This window comes from Musca autumnalis, unplaced genomic scaffold (genome assembly GCF_047663935.1).
Source record: "Musca autumnalis isolate F117 unplaced genomic scaffold, ASM4766393v1 scaffold_4, whole genome shotgun sequence".
Lineage (NCBI taxonomy): Eukaryota > Metazoa > Arthropoda > Insecta > Diptera > Muscidae > Musca > Musca autumnalis.
In genome coordinates, this window is record NW_027411977.1 from 111,721,546 (window position 1) to 111,735,405 (window position 13,860).

Genomic DNA, 13,860 nt, shown 5'->3' on the forward strand with positions numbered 1-13,860 from the left:
AATACACAACCCCTCAGAACATTTCATTGTTGTAAAATGCCCCTATCCCGTTATTTTCAGTACATTTTTCAACGACGATTTAATAAAAATGTCAATAATTTAGTGAAATCCGAAATGCGAGATTAAACTGTTTGTGTGAACTGTGTTTGAAATACGTGTTGTAAAAGATATGATGCAAAACACCGCTGAAAAAACATGAAGTACGCATTTTTGAGTTTCAGAATGTTCTAAGGAATTGTTGAGAATTTTATTTGGAAGATTTTTGCAAAAGATTACTTGGTTCAACTCCTAATAGTTTAGCCGATACTGACCAGAATTTCAGCAATTATGTACAAGTTTCTATATTTTATATATTTTGATGCCCTAGATGGAGTTTTTCTTATGTGGTTTTTTCAAAAGATAAGTTCTACTAGCTTAGGGCTACAATATTGCTAAAGACAGCAAGGCCAAATTCATATTCGTTTCTGAGATAAAGGCCTGATAACTGCAAAAAAGTGTAGATTTAGCCCGGTTTAGATGAGGCCATAAAATCCGAACTGGATCTGACAGGACAAAACCCTACTAGGGTTTTTGTAGTCTAAATATGTACTTTCAAAAAATGCATACTAGAAGTTGTGTGCATTTTCAGTGTTGCATAGTGTAATCAAATATATGTGTGGACGCCAGTCGTATGTAGAATTCAGGAACAATAAGTCCAAGCTCCGTAGAGTAAAACCGGAAGTTCCCCAAGGTGAAATGATATCTCCCGAACTGTTTAACCTCTACCTCTCCTGTATTCCACCCCATCCAGATGGCATTGAGGTCGTAGCGCATGCGGAATATTGTACGATCTTGGAGTCAGGTACCTTCCCTGGTGTCAGGCTGATCTCCTATTTGACTGATCTTATCACATGGAGTGTGATATGGTCGATGCCATGGTCGATGGTGGCGGAATTCCCACCATCAACTACCCCAAGATTGTAGGGGTTACATTGGACAGCATGTTCACCTCGTCCGCGCATATTACAGCTATCTGCGATGTAGGAACAAGATCCTCAAGTCTTTAGCCGGCAGCATTGCAAGTGCAAATAAAGAAATGTTGTTGACAATATGTAACGCAATAGGTCAGTCTGTGGAAAGCAATGCGGCGTCAGCGTAGTCCGCTGAGAACTGCAACAGGGTGTCTCCTCATGTCTTCAGTGGACCATCTACATGAGGAGACGGAGATTCTTCCAGTACAGTAACACAATGGTGTGCTCTCATTGAAGTACTTGCTCGGATATCATAGTGATTGGGACCCTGAGACCCCCTACTCTGTCATGTCAGAAGCGATCTTCGTGATCTGGAAAGTGAAGAACAGGTCCATCAAACAGGTTTGAATAGCATTCACACAGATGCACACAATGTAGAAAACATCTGTCCAGCATGCGGCAGAAGCCCGCACTGCACCTTTCTTACTTCCCTGTCAAACCCACACAACTAACTCCAGCAGCTTTGTGGTTACAACGTATCGAAGCAATCCTATTCCTAGAACAAGTAGGAAAGGAGCTAAGTTCCGCCAGGACGAACTTTTTATAGCCTCCGCCATGAAAAATTGTGAACTAAATTGAAATAAATATGAAGTTTTCTGACCGCTGGAAATACAACTGACCAGTTTTAGCAAATTTTGGACCGAACATGTAGATTAAGACTTCAAAATACCTGAAATCGGGCTGTGTGGTTATATGTTATATATGAGGCACTAAGCGCCAAAACGACCTAACCTACATATTCAAAAATATCAAACAGGCTAAAAAGAAGTATCCGAAACCTTTTTAAATAAATACTAAAAAATATCCCTATTGCATTGTATAACACTAGGTTATACTACCTGTTAAAATAATGCAATACGGAGTTTTTAGTATTTATTTCAAAAGGTTCCGGCTAAATCTTTATAGTCAGTTTGATTTTTTTGAACATGTGAGTTAGGCCGTTTTGGCGCTGAGCGCCTCATATATCCTATGACCATAACTTTAGTTGGAGGATGGCCACTGGAAACCAAGTAAAGCTAATTCGGTCGGAAAACTTCACAGTACTTGAAGTAGAAAGGTACCGTTATGGGCCTATGTCCATAGTTTTTGGTGCAGATTTTTTTGGGTCATTGGGAACTCTAACAGCCAAATTACTGCCAACTTATACCGCAAATACTGATACAAACACATTTGGCCAATGGGAAACCAAATTGTAGCCACCGAAAAAATTCGATAATAACTTCAAAATACCTGAAGATGGACTGCAAATTTATTAAAATCTTCAAAATACATAAAATCGGGATGTACCATAAAATCGGGCTATACCAAAACCGGGTCCCATATTGAAAATTTTTCGTGGAGAAGTTTCATGGATGCAATGAGCATTCAATGGCAAAATGCAGGTAGTTCGGTTACAAAAAAATGGAGCTATAATTCTCAAAGTACGGAAAATCGGGAGGTACCGTTATATGTGGGCATCACCAAAACATGCACGTATGTTAACAATTTTTAGTAAAGACGTTTTGTGGCCTCGGGGAATCACATATATCCAATTAAATCTAGTTCGGTTAAAAAATTAAGCTAAAAATCCTCAAAACAAGTAAAATCGGGATGTATTGTTATATGGGGGCTATACCAAAACATGGTCATTTATTGACAATTTTTGGGGAGAAGTGTTGTGGCCACTTAGAACCTCTAATGTCAAAAATTGTAGCTAAAGTCCCCGTAACGTCGAAAATCGGTAGGTACCGTTATATGAGGCCTACACCAAAACATGGACCTACATTATCAATTTTTGATGGAGATTTTTCATGACTGCATGAGCTTCAAATGTCAAACTACAGATAGTTCATTTAAAAATGTAGCTAAACACTTCAAATCGGGAGGTACCACTATATCAAAACATGGACCTATATTGAAAATTTTTAGTGAAGAATTTTTGTGGCCACTGGAAAACCCAAATTGCAAATTACAGGTAGTTCGCTCAAAAAAAATTTTTTTTTTGATGGAGAAGTGTTGATGCTGCTAGGAACCTCAAATGTCAAATTACAGCTAGTTCGGTTAAAAACTGTAGCTTAAATCCTCAAAATACCAAAAATCAGAACAAATTGTTATATGGGGGCTATACAGAAACGTATATAACACTGTACAACAACAAAAAATAATTACAAGATAATTCCGCCAGATTATGAAAGAGGATAGAAAAAAAAAGAAGAAACGTGTATCGGCGTTTTGAAAGTTTACGTCGGGAAGTAACCTCAATAGGCATGGCAAGTTCCGCCCATTTCTACAGGTTTTGAAATATTCGACATCAGATTCCTTGGAATCCTTGCATTTTTAGGTACAAAGTGTCTTTGGCAATATTACTGACAACAATGCGGGATATTTTTTTATGAAAAAATTAACCCTCATGCGAGTCACTAAAGGGGTCTTTTTGGTCCTTTTTTCCAAAAACGTTTAAAAACTCCTTTAAAATGTGATCGTATCAGATCAAAATATTCTACAAAATTATTTGCCATAAAATTTTACTATAGGTCCCCGAATATACCAAAACCCTAAATCGTACCTAAACGTCGGGAATATGCCAAAAGTAAAATCACGTTTTATGGTTAATGCTGTACTTTATCTGAATTTATTAAGTTTTGTCCCACAAAACTTCATTCTAGATAGAAGACGTCGAAGACAAAAATAATCTCCATCAAATTTCAATATAAGTCCCCGAATAAATGAAATATGTATTTGCAATATATATCAAGAAAATATATACATCAAGTTTGCCAACAAAATAACCAAATATTTTTTGAATAAATTAGTTTTGTTCTTTTTTCGGGTTGATGCATGAAAGTAACATGAAATTTAGTTTTAGACGAAAGTTGTTAAAAGAAGAAATATTCTACACAAAATTTCACTATAAGTCCCAGAACAAACTAAAATACGTAATTTTACAAAGTCCGACCTGGGTTATCAATATTTTCCCTATATATATTCACCATAAATATTTCAAAAACAGTTTGGATCGAGCACACATAATCTTCTGAAAGAATTTATTATGGAAAAACATCAATAAAATATATTTTGTGACCGCAGATAACGAAAATGTAAATTAAAAGGGTAGAATATGGTCCTAAATCATATATAAAAAGCGAAAGCTTCTGGAGATGTTAAATATTATAGCTACAAATTTCTTTTGTTCAGAGACTCATAATGAAATTTGATTTGGAACATTTCTTCTTTTGACACATCCCCCAAAAATGAGGCATTTTAGGAGATTTTGACTCAGTATGGAATAAATTTTAATTAAGAGTCTAAAAGTTTAACAAATAATATATACCTATAATAACTAATTTTGTAACGTCATTTTCTTAACAAAGTATTTTACATAGATATCTAGTTTGTTCTGGACTTACAATGAAATTTTGTGTAGAATAATTGCTCTTTTAAAACCTTTCGTCTATAACTAAATGTCATGTTACTTTCATGCATCAACTCGAAAAAAGAACAAAACAAATTTATTCAAAAATATTTGGTTGTTTTGTTGGCAAGCTTGATGTATTTATTTTCTTGATTCGGCGACTTATACTGAAATTTGATGGAGAATATTTTTGTCTTTGACATCTTCTCTATAGAATGAAGTTTTGTAGGACAAAACTTAATAAACTCAGATAAAGTACAACATTAACCCGATTTAGTGTTTTGGTGTATTCGGGGACCTATAGTAAAATTTTATGACAAATAATTTTGTAGAATATTTTGATCTGATACGATCACATTTTAAAGGAGTTTTTAAACGTTTTTGAAAACAGGGACCAAAAAGACCCCTTTAGTGACTCGCATGAGGGTTAATTTTTTTCATAAAAAGATACCCCGCATTGTTGTCAGTAATATTGCCAAAGACACTTTGTACCTAAAATGCAAGGATTCCAAGGAATCTGATGTCGAATATTTCAAAACCTGTGGAAATTGGCGGAACTTGCCACGCCTATTTAGGTTACTTCTCGACGTAAACTTTCAAAACGCCGATACACGTGTCTTCTTTTTTTCGGTCCTCTTTCATAATCTGTGCGGGGTTTCGTGTAATTTAAAAAAAAAGTTCGATTTTGTTATACTGTGTAATGTACTAGCTGAACCCGGTGCGCTTCGCAACCCCGACTGAGATTAAATTTTTATTAGTGATATTACTTTACATTAATTCTTAATGTTACCAATTATTGTGGAAGTGAAGTCGTTTTTGTATGTTGAATGAATGACACTTCTCTGTATCTATCCTTAAGTATGTAAGTATGTGGGTCACATTAACCAAGGTCTAAGACTAGTAAACTATTTAGTTATAGGAAAAATCGCCATGTATATCCACACCTTATTTCTATTTAACGATAGATATGTGTAGCCTCGGTTAATTCTTGTTCCACTATAACTACACGTGTAATACAATAATGATTTCTACTTACTTCATTTTCCTCCAATGAATCACAAATGCAATATTTAATATTGGCGTCCTATTGGGGATACTTCTCTCTAATATCCTTCCGGTTTATATTTTCCTAACAATTGCTAAAAGTACAACCTAATATAACTTTATATGATTGCACGGAAATTCTATTATGGACCAAAAAGACCCCTTTAGTGACTCGCATGACGGTTAATTTTTTTCATAAAAAGATACCCCGCATTGTTGTCAGTAATATTGCTAAAGACACTTTGTACCTAAAATGCAAGAATTCCAAGGAATCTGATGTCGAATATTTCAAAACCTGTGGAAATGGGCGGAACTTGCCACGCCTATTTAGGTTACTTCTCGACGTAAACTTTCAAACGCCGATACACGTGTCTTCTTTTTTTCGGTCGTCTTTCATAATCTGTGCGGGGTTTCGTGTAATTTTAAAAAAAGTTCGACTTTGTTATACTTTGTAATGTACTAGCTGAACCCGGTGCGCTTCGCAACCCCGACTGAGGTTAAATTTTTATTAGTGATATTAATTTACATTAATTCTTAATGTTACCAATTATTGTGGAAGTGAAGTCGTTTTTGTATGTTGAATGAATGACACTTCTCTGTATCTATCCTTAAGTATGTAAGTATGTGGGTCACATTTACCAAGGTCTAAGACTAATAAACTATTTGGTTATAGGAAAAATCGCCATGTATATCCACACCTTATTTCTATTTAACGATATATATGTGTAGTCTCGGTTAATTCTTGTTCCACTATAACTACACGCGTAATACAATAATGACTTCTACTTACTTCATTTTCCTCCAACGAATCAGAAATGCAATATTTAATATTGGCGTCCTATTGGGGATACTTCTCTCTAATATCCTTCCGGTTTATAACTTTATATGATTGCATGGAAATTCTACTTACTAACAAATAGTATTTGTGTATCCTCACAGTACTTTTTGAGGATTATTGCCTCGGAATTTCACAAATTAACATAGCCTATTTTTATTACAGGCGATGTTGTTATATACTCTAACATTTTCGGGAAATAAACTTACAAACATAACAACGGCATTCCCTATTCTGTATACAAATTCGGTATTCAATTGTCGTTGTAAATCTGTCATTCGTTCAAAATAACCCCCATAAACAGTTAGTTAGAGATTCTAACCAACAACCCAGCAAAAATCCTCATTACAAACCTCCTTTCCCACCCATTATTTTAACAAGGGCATGTCGCGCGAAATATCTGGTTATTTTGTAACCACTGAAATAAGTAGTCAGAATGTACTCATTATCTACTTATAGGGTGTCCAAAAAAACCGGTTTTTCCAAACAAAACGGTTTTCGGTTAACCGAAATTTTCAGTTTTTTTCAAAAAGCGGTTTTCGGTTTTCAAAAATATTCAAAACCGGTTAACCGGTTTAAACCGGTTTTGTAAAATACGTACAAAATTGCTCATAATTGATAAATATTTGAAAAAAATGTGCGGCAAGGGGTAAATTAAGTATAACTAATTCGTTATTATATAATTATCTGATAATATCCTTGTTATTTAACATTCAACCTTAAAGTGGAGACAGCAAACATAAGTCAGAAATTGTGCTCTAAGAATAGTAAAAGCCCTTACAAATATACGATTGTGTACCAAAGGAATTAAATTTACATTTTATTAAGTCGGAATTCTCCTTCCTGCGTTGAGAACCTCAAATTATCGTGCCGGAATCAAAATGTACTTTGTTATCGGTACCCTTTATAACCTTAAATTCGAAAAGTTCTTAGTTTAATGTAATAATTCAAAAACGTATGATTAACGTCATTCAAACAACCGTGTGATATTACGTATACACAGTTTTTTCATAGATCATTCAATTGAACTATATTGAAGTTGTGCCATTTTACACAAAATATTTTCAAGTTTAAAGGTATCTGACATTTATAATTTAGCCGTACCTTTTGTTAGTTAAGTTTAGTTTACTTTCAAGAATACAATTGTAATGAAATTTTAAAAATATTACTACTTTTTTAAAACCGGTTAACCGACACAAATAACCGGTTTTTTCGGTTAACCGAAAATGACGTTTTTGACGAAAACCGGTTTCGGTTTTGTAACTCAAAACCGGTTAACCGGTTAACCGGTTTCGGACACCCTATCTACTTAGTTCAGTGGTTACAAAATAACCAGATATTTCGCGCGACATGCCCTTGTTAAAATAATGGGTGGAAAAGGAGGTTTGTAATGAAGATTTTTGCTGGGAAGAAATCTGTTTGACATTGTTTCTGCAAACTGAATGTAAATTTGTTTTTAAAGGTGAAAACAAATCTATGGTATTTAAAAAATATATTTATTTTTTTTTTTATTTATTATAAAAATACTTAAAATATATACAAATTAAAATATTATTTAATTTTTCTGTAATTTCTACATACGTTCTTTATTGTCTTTGTTTTCTTTCTTTCTTTTTGTCGATTAAAGTCTTAAGACAAAAATAAATTTCTTTAAATAACATAAATAATAATTATTCACACGGATGTGTACACGAATGTAAGTGTGTCTGTATAGATACGTGTTCTAAATGAAAATATAAAATACATTATATGGTAGATTAATTAAAATTACTAATAAAAAATAACAGTCGTATTCGTTTAATTAAAAAAGTAAATATAAGTATTCAATATTTCTTCTTTTGTGTTTTTTCTTTTCCTTTTTTTGGTACTTATATTCTTTATATAAGTTCGATACTTTAGATATTCTATTCGAATCATTTATATCCATAGAATACTCACACACAAAGCGAGTATCTTACGAATAGAATAATTCAATATTTGTGATATGCGTGTGTGTGTTTTTTACTTGTTTTTGTTGCTGTAATAACTTAGTTAATAATATATACGTAAATTGCACGCAACTAAGCGAAGCAAACTTATTCAAGGGGAAGAAAGAACCTAATAAGACTCATTTTGATGTGACTATAAATTATTGACACTTATGATTTGATTGATCCAACCAATGAACGATGACACTTTAACATAAACGCCGGGTACATCAACGCGGCCACAACCAAAGCCCCATGATACCAGACCGGCTAATTCATAGAAACCATCATCTTGACATACCAATGGACCACCACCATCACCCTGACAGGCATCATTGCCCTCTTCACCGCCAGCACAAAAACTAGATGCCGGCAGAATGAAGATCTTCTCGGTGACGGCATTTACTTTGCGTATGCACTCGGTATCACTAACAATTGGGATTTCAGCTTCACGCACACGCAATGGAATTGGACCAGCTGAGATTAAAAATTAGAAATATTAATTTTACGGAACGGAAAACTTTGGCTATGGACTTACCTTCTCCCATATAACCATAACCTGTAACGGTACAACGCTTGCCAGCAGCATGACTTACACCACGAGCGGGAAGACAAACCTAAGGGAAGAAAAATATTATTTTAATACACATTAAAAGAATTAGAGATAAGCTAAATTATTTATAAAACAAGAAAGCGTACAAGTTCGGAAGTTATCTGAATTGTGTTTTCTATAGGAAAACTTCAATTCAGCCTAGCTAAATGTGTTTTCTATAGGAAAACTTCAATCCATCCTAGCTGAATTGTGATTTCTATAGGAAAATTTCACTTCAGCCTAGCTGAATTGTGTTTTCCATAGAGTTGGGCAATCTCGTTCAATTGAACGATCCGGATCACTATCTCGTTCAATGGACACCGGTAATTTCTTTGACAAAACTGCGTATACTTAATTTCACACGTTGGTTTTTATGATGTTACTCATTCATCTTTGATCGAGGACAGTGATCCGGATCGTTCAATTGAACGAGATTGCCCAACTCTAGTTTTCCGTAGGAAAGCTTCAATTTTGCCTGGTTGAGTTATGGTTTCTATTGGAAAGCTTCAATTCAGCCAAGCTTAACTGCGTTTTCTCTAGGAAAACTTTAATTCAGCTTAGCTGAATTGTGTTTTCTATAGGAAAACTTCAATTCAGCCTAGCTGGATTGCGTTTTCTATAGGAAAACTTCAATTCAGCCTAGCTGGATTGCGTTTTCTATAGGAAAACTTCAATCCATCCTAGCTGAATTGTGATTTCTATAGGAAAGCTTCAATTCAGCCAAGCTTAACTGCGTTTTCTCTAGGAAAACTTTAAGTCAGCTTAGCTGAATTGTGTTTTCTATAGGAAAACTTCAATTCAGCCTAGCTGGATTGCGTTTTCTATAGGAAAACTTCAATCCATCCTAGCTGAATTGTGATTTCTATAGGAAAGCTTCAATTCTGGCAAGCTTAATTGCGTTTTCTATAGGAAAGCTTAAATTTTGCCTCGCTAAGTTGTGGTTTCTATAGGAAAGCTTAAATTCAGCCAAGCTTAATGGCGTTTTCTATAGGAAAATTTCACTTCAGCCTTGCTGAATTGTGTTTTCCATAGGAAAGCTTCAATTTTGCCTGGCTGAGTTGTGGTTTCTATAGGAAAGCTTAGCTCAGCCTAGCTGAATTGCGTTTTCTATAGGAAAACTTCATTTCAGCCTAGCTGAATTGTGTTTTCCATAGGAAAGCTACAATTTTGCCTGGCTGAGTTGTGGTTTCTATAGGAAAGCTTCAATTATGCCTATCTTAATTGTGTTTTCTATAGGAAAACTTCAGTTTAGCTGAATTGTGTTTTCCATAGGAAAACTTAAATTTTGCCTGGTTGAGTTGTGGTTTCTATAGGAAAAATTTAATTTAGCCAAGCGTCAAGTTCGGAAAGGCTGAACTTTTTAAACCATCCGCCATGAAATATTCTAAACTTATAATTAATTTTTTTTCTGTTGCTTCCTATAGGAAAACCTCAATTCAGCATAGCTTAATTGTATTTTATCTAGGAATACTTTAAGTCAGTTTAGCTGAATCGTGTTTTCCATAGGAAAACTGCAATTCAGCTTAGCTGAAATGTGTTTTCTATAGGGAAACTTCAATTCAGCCTAGCTGAAATGTGTTTTCTATAGGAAAACTTCACTTCAGCCTAGCTGAATTGTGTTTTCCACAGGAAAGCTTAAATTTTGCCTGGCTGAGTTATGGTTTCTATAGGAAAGCTTCAATTATGCCTATCTTAATTGTGTTTTCTATAGGAAAACTTCACTTCAGCTTAGCTGAATTGTGTTTTCCATAGGACAGCTTCAATTTTGCCTATATTAATTGTGTTTTCCATAGGAAAGCTTCAATTTTGCCTGGTTGAGTTGTGTTTTCTATAGGAAAACTTCAATTCAGCCAAGCTTAATTGTGTTTTCAATAGGAAAACTTCAATTCAGCCAAGCTTAATTGCGTTTTCTATAGGAAAACTTCAATTCAGCCTAGCTGAATAGTGTTTTTTTATAGGAAAACTTCAATTAAGCCTAACTTAATTGTGTTTTCTATAGGAAAACTTCAATCCAGCCTAGCTGAATAATGTTTTCTATAGGAAAACTTCAATCCAGCCTAGCTGAATTGTGTTTTCTATAGGAAAACTTCAATCCAGCCTAGCTGAATTGTGTTTTCTATAGGAAAACTTCAATTCGCCCTGCTGAATTGTGTTTTCTTTAGGAAAACTTCAATTCAGTTTAGCTGAATTGTGTTATCCTTAGAATAACTTTAATTCAGCCTAGCTGAATTATGTTTTCTATAGAAAAACTTCAATTCAGACTAGACTTAACCTTTAACGAATATTTATTTACTTCCTTTACCATTACTTTCAGTAACTTACCAAACAAACACCATCTCTCAACTCAGCTTGGCCATGTAGTTTCAGCAGGGCAATATCATTATCCAAAGTTTGGCTATTATGATTGTGATGAATATAAGTGGTGGCAACACGTAAAGTTTGGGCACCTGGACTGCCATATTTACGGGTCAAATCATAATCACCAACACGTACATAAATAGCATCTCCCGAACGCACAATACTGCAAAATAGAGAACGTAATAATTAAAAAATGAAAATATTCAAACTGTATCTTCTACGTACTTCGTTACACAATGGGCAGCGGTCAAAACCCATTGGGTACCAATAAGCGCCGCACCACACAAATACTGATTCATCGAGTTGATTAGAGCAACTTGCCAACACCATTCTCCGTTGTCGCCATCTTCACCGCCCACAACACGCGCACGCCTACGACCCGATGTGTAATTGGCAAAATAGTTTTGAGCAAATACCGCAGCTTGATAATCATCGGTGTACGATCGCACCTGATTATAATTGGTCACATCATCCTGCACCAAATCGCCCAATTTATCATTGTGTATTTGTATGGGTACAATATCCGAACCCAATATTAAACGTTCATTAGTTTTTGGCATACCGCCGGACATGATAAAGTTTTCACTTAACTGTCTCGACTGACGATGGACTCCGTATTTGGCACGAACATAAGAGACCAATGAAAGGGCTGGTGAGGAACGACCAGTACGCAAAGTACCCTTAACACCGCAAACATATTTAGAATAGACATGAGGACGTGGTGTAGTAGTTGTTGTGGTCGTGGTGGTGGTAGTGGGAATGGTACTGGGTGGTGGTGGTGGCGGTAAATGCTGATGTTGTGGCTGCAATTGTGGGGGTATGCCAGCTTGGTGGGGAACTGAAAAGAAAACAAAATAAAATAGTAACTTCGGTAATTTGGAATTTGTATCCCAATACTTACGAATCCCGGGTCCATAAGCGGAATAATCATAACTTGGCTGCTGATGAGGTTGCATTTGCATTGTTGGCTGTTGCTGCGGTGGAGGTGGGGGTGGTGGATAATGATGATGCATTTGAGGTTGTTGTGTTGGCATATATGCAGCTGGAGGAGGTGGTGGGTACACAGATTGTGGAGGATACTGTTGCACACCCAATTGGTGAGGTGGCGGCATTGGTTGATAGTGACCATAAGCTGTATCGTTGCGTGTTTGGAATTGTTGTTTTTCCAGAATTTTACTCTTGGGTGCACAACAGGATTGGCCGGATCGCTTACACTTGAATAGATCAGTCATTTCGGCATTTTTGAAGCAGGTGAAACTTAACAAACTGACAATACAAGAGCCTGGGCACTCTTCACGAGGATCTGGCAATGGTGTATTGGGCACCACATAAGGTGGTTGAGTTGGTGGGGGAGGTGGTGGTGGTGCTGTGGTGGGTGGATATCTTGTTTGTGGTGGTGGCTTCGGTGAACCTGATCGTGAATTATCGCAGCACACAGAACCCTTGGAACAGGTAGTCGGTCCTGATATCAAAACCGAGGGTCTTTCACAGAAGGCCGCCATAATGTTGAGCAAACAGAAACCGGGACAACGTGGTACTTTGGGTGGTGCCTGGGAAGTTGGTGCTGGAGCTGGGGAACCACCTCCGGCTCCACTTAAGGTATTCTCAGCAAATGAAATTAGCTGTGAAAACAAATCATTACCGCCGCCACCTGATTGCGCCGGTGGTGGAGGAGGTGGTTGTTTGTGAGCCGGTTTTGATGCAGGTTTTGATGAGATTTTGCTAGGAGCCTTTGTGGGATTAACCTTGGTGGCGGGTGAGGTAGGTTGAGCCGGTTGTCCAGTAATACAACAGCTACCCTCATTGGGACAGAACGCATCGGAATCGATGTCATCACAGAAAATGGCCAAAATGCCATTCATACATTCACCCTCGCACTCCTTAAGAACCTGTCCATTATTGGTATTTTCATTCTTCTCATTCGCTTCGGTCTCTTCATCGTCTTGTTGTTGGGCTTCGACTTCTTCCTCTTCTTCCTCATCTTCGGTTGGATCTTCGGTGGTTGTGGTCGTTGTTGTAGCAGCAGTGGGTTGAGGCTTTTTCGATTTGGCGGGTTTATTTTGACTAGAACTGCTGCTAATGATTTTTGTACGTGCTGGTTCGGGTGTAGTGGAAGTCGTTGTTGTTGTGGTGGTTGTACTCGATGTGGATGTAGATGAAGATGTTGATGCTACCTTTGTTTTACTTGTCGTGGGGGTAACCTTAGTTTTGTTATGTGGCAAATTGGACATATGTTCTGGAACGGCAAAGATATATGTGAGACGGGTTATAGACAGAGATAAAGCCTAGCTGAATTGTGTTTTCTACGGGAACACTTCCATTCAGCCTAGCTGAATTGTGTTTTCTGTAGGAAAACTTCAATTTAGCTTAGCTGAATTGTGTTTTCTATAGGAAAACTTCAATTTGGCTTAGCTGAATTGTGTTTTCTATAGGAAAACTTAAATTTAGCTTAGCTGAACTGTGTTTTCTATAGGAACACTTCAATTCAGCTTAGCTTAATTGTGTTTTCTATAGGAACACTTCAATTCAGCTTAGCTTAATTGTGTTTTCTATAGGAACACTTGAACTTAGCTTAGCTGAATTGTGTTTTCTTTAGGAAAACTTCAACATAGCTTAGCTGAATTTTGTTTTCTATAGGAAAACTTCCTTTCTGCTTGGTTGAA

At 36.2% G+C, this 13,860-nt stretch overlaps 1 protein-coding gene across 5 annotated transcripts in view; it reads right to left on the reverse strand.

Annotated features, from left to right (window-relative positions):
* Positions 1-7,839: 7,839 nt before the first annotated feature.
* mas (trypsin-like serine protease domain-containing protein masquerade) overlaps positions 7,840-13,860 on the reverse strand; it is a 192,824-nt gene continuing 186,803 nt past the window's right edge. For all 5 annotated transcript variants that reach the window (XM_073987408.1, XM_073987406.1, XM_073987405.1 and 2 more), the window contains exons 4-8: positions 12,099-13,433; positions 11,423-12,035; positions 11,162-11,360; positions 8,786-8,864; positions 7,840-8,724 (exon numbers count right to left, since the gene is read on the reverse strand). In XM_073987408.1, the coding sequence (XP_073843509.1) occupies positions 8,402-8,724; positions 8,786-8,864; positions 11,162-11,360; positions 11,423-12,035; positions 12,099-13,433 (2,549 nt within the window). In that variant the 3' untranslated portion in view covers positions 7,840-8,401. The remainder of the gene's footprint in view (positions 8,725-8,785; positions 8,865-11,161; positions 11,361-11,422; positions 12,036-12,098; positions 13,434-13,860) is intronic.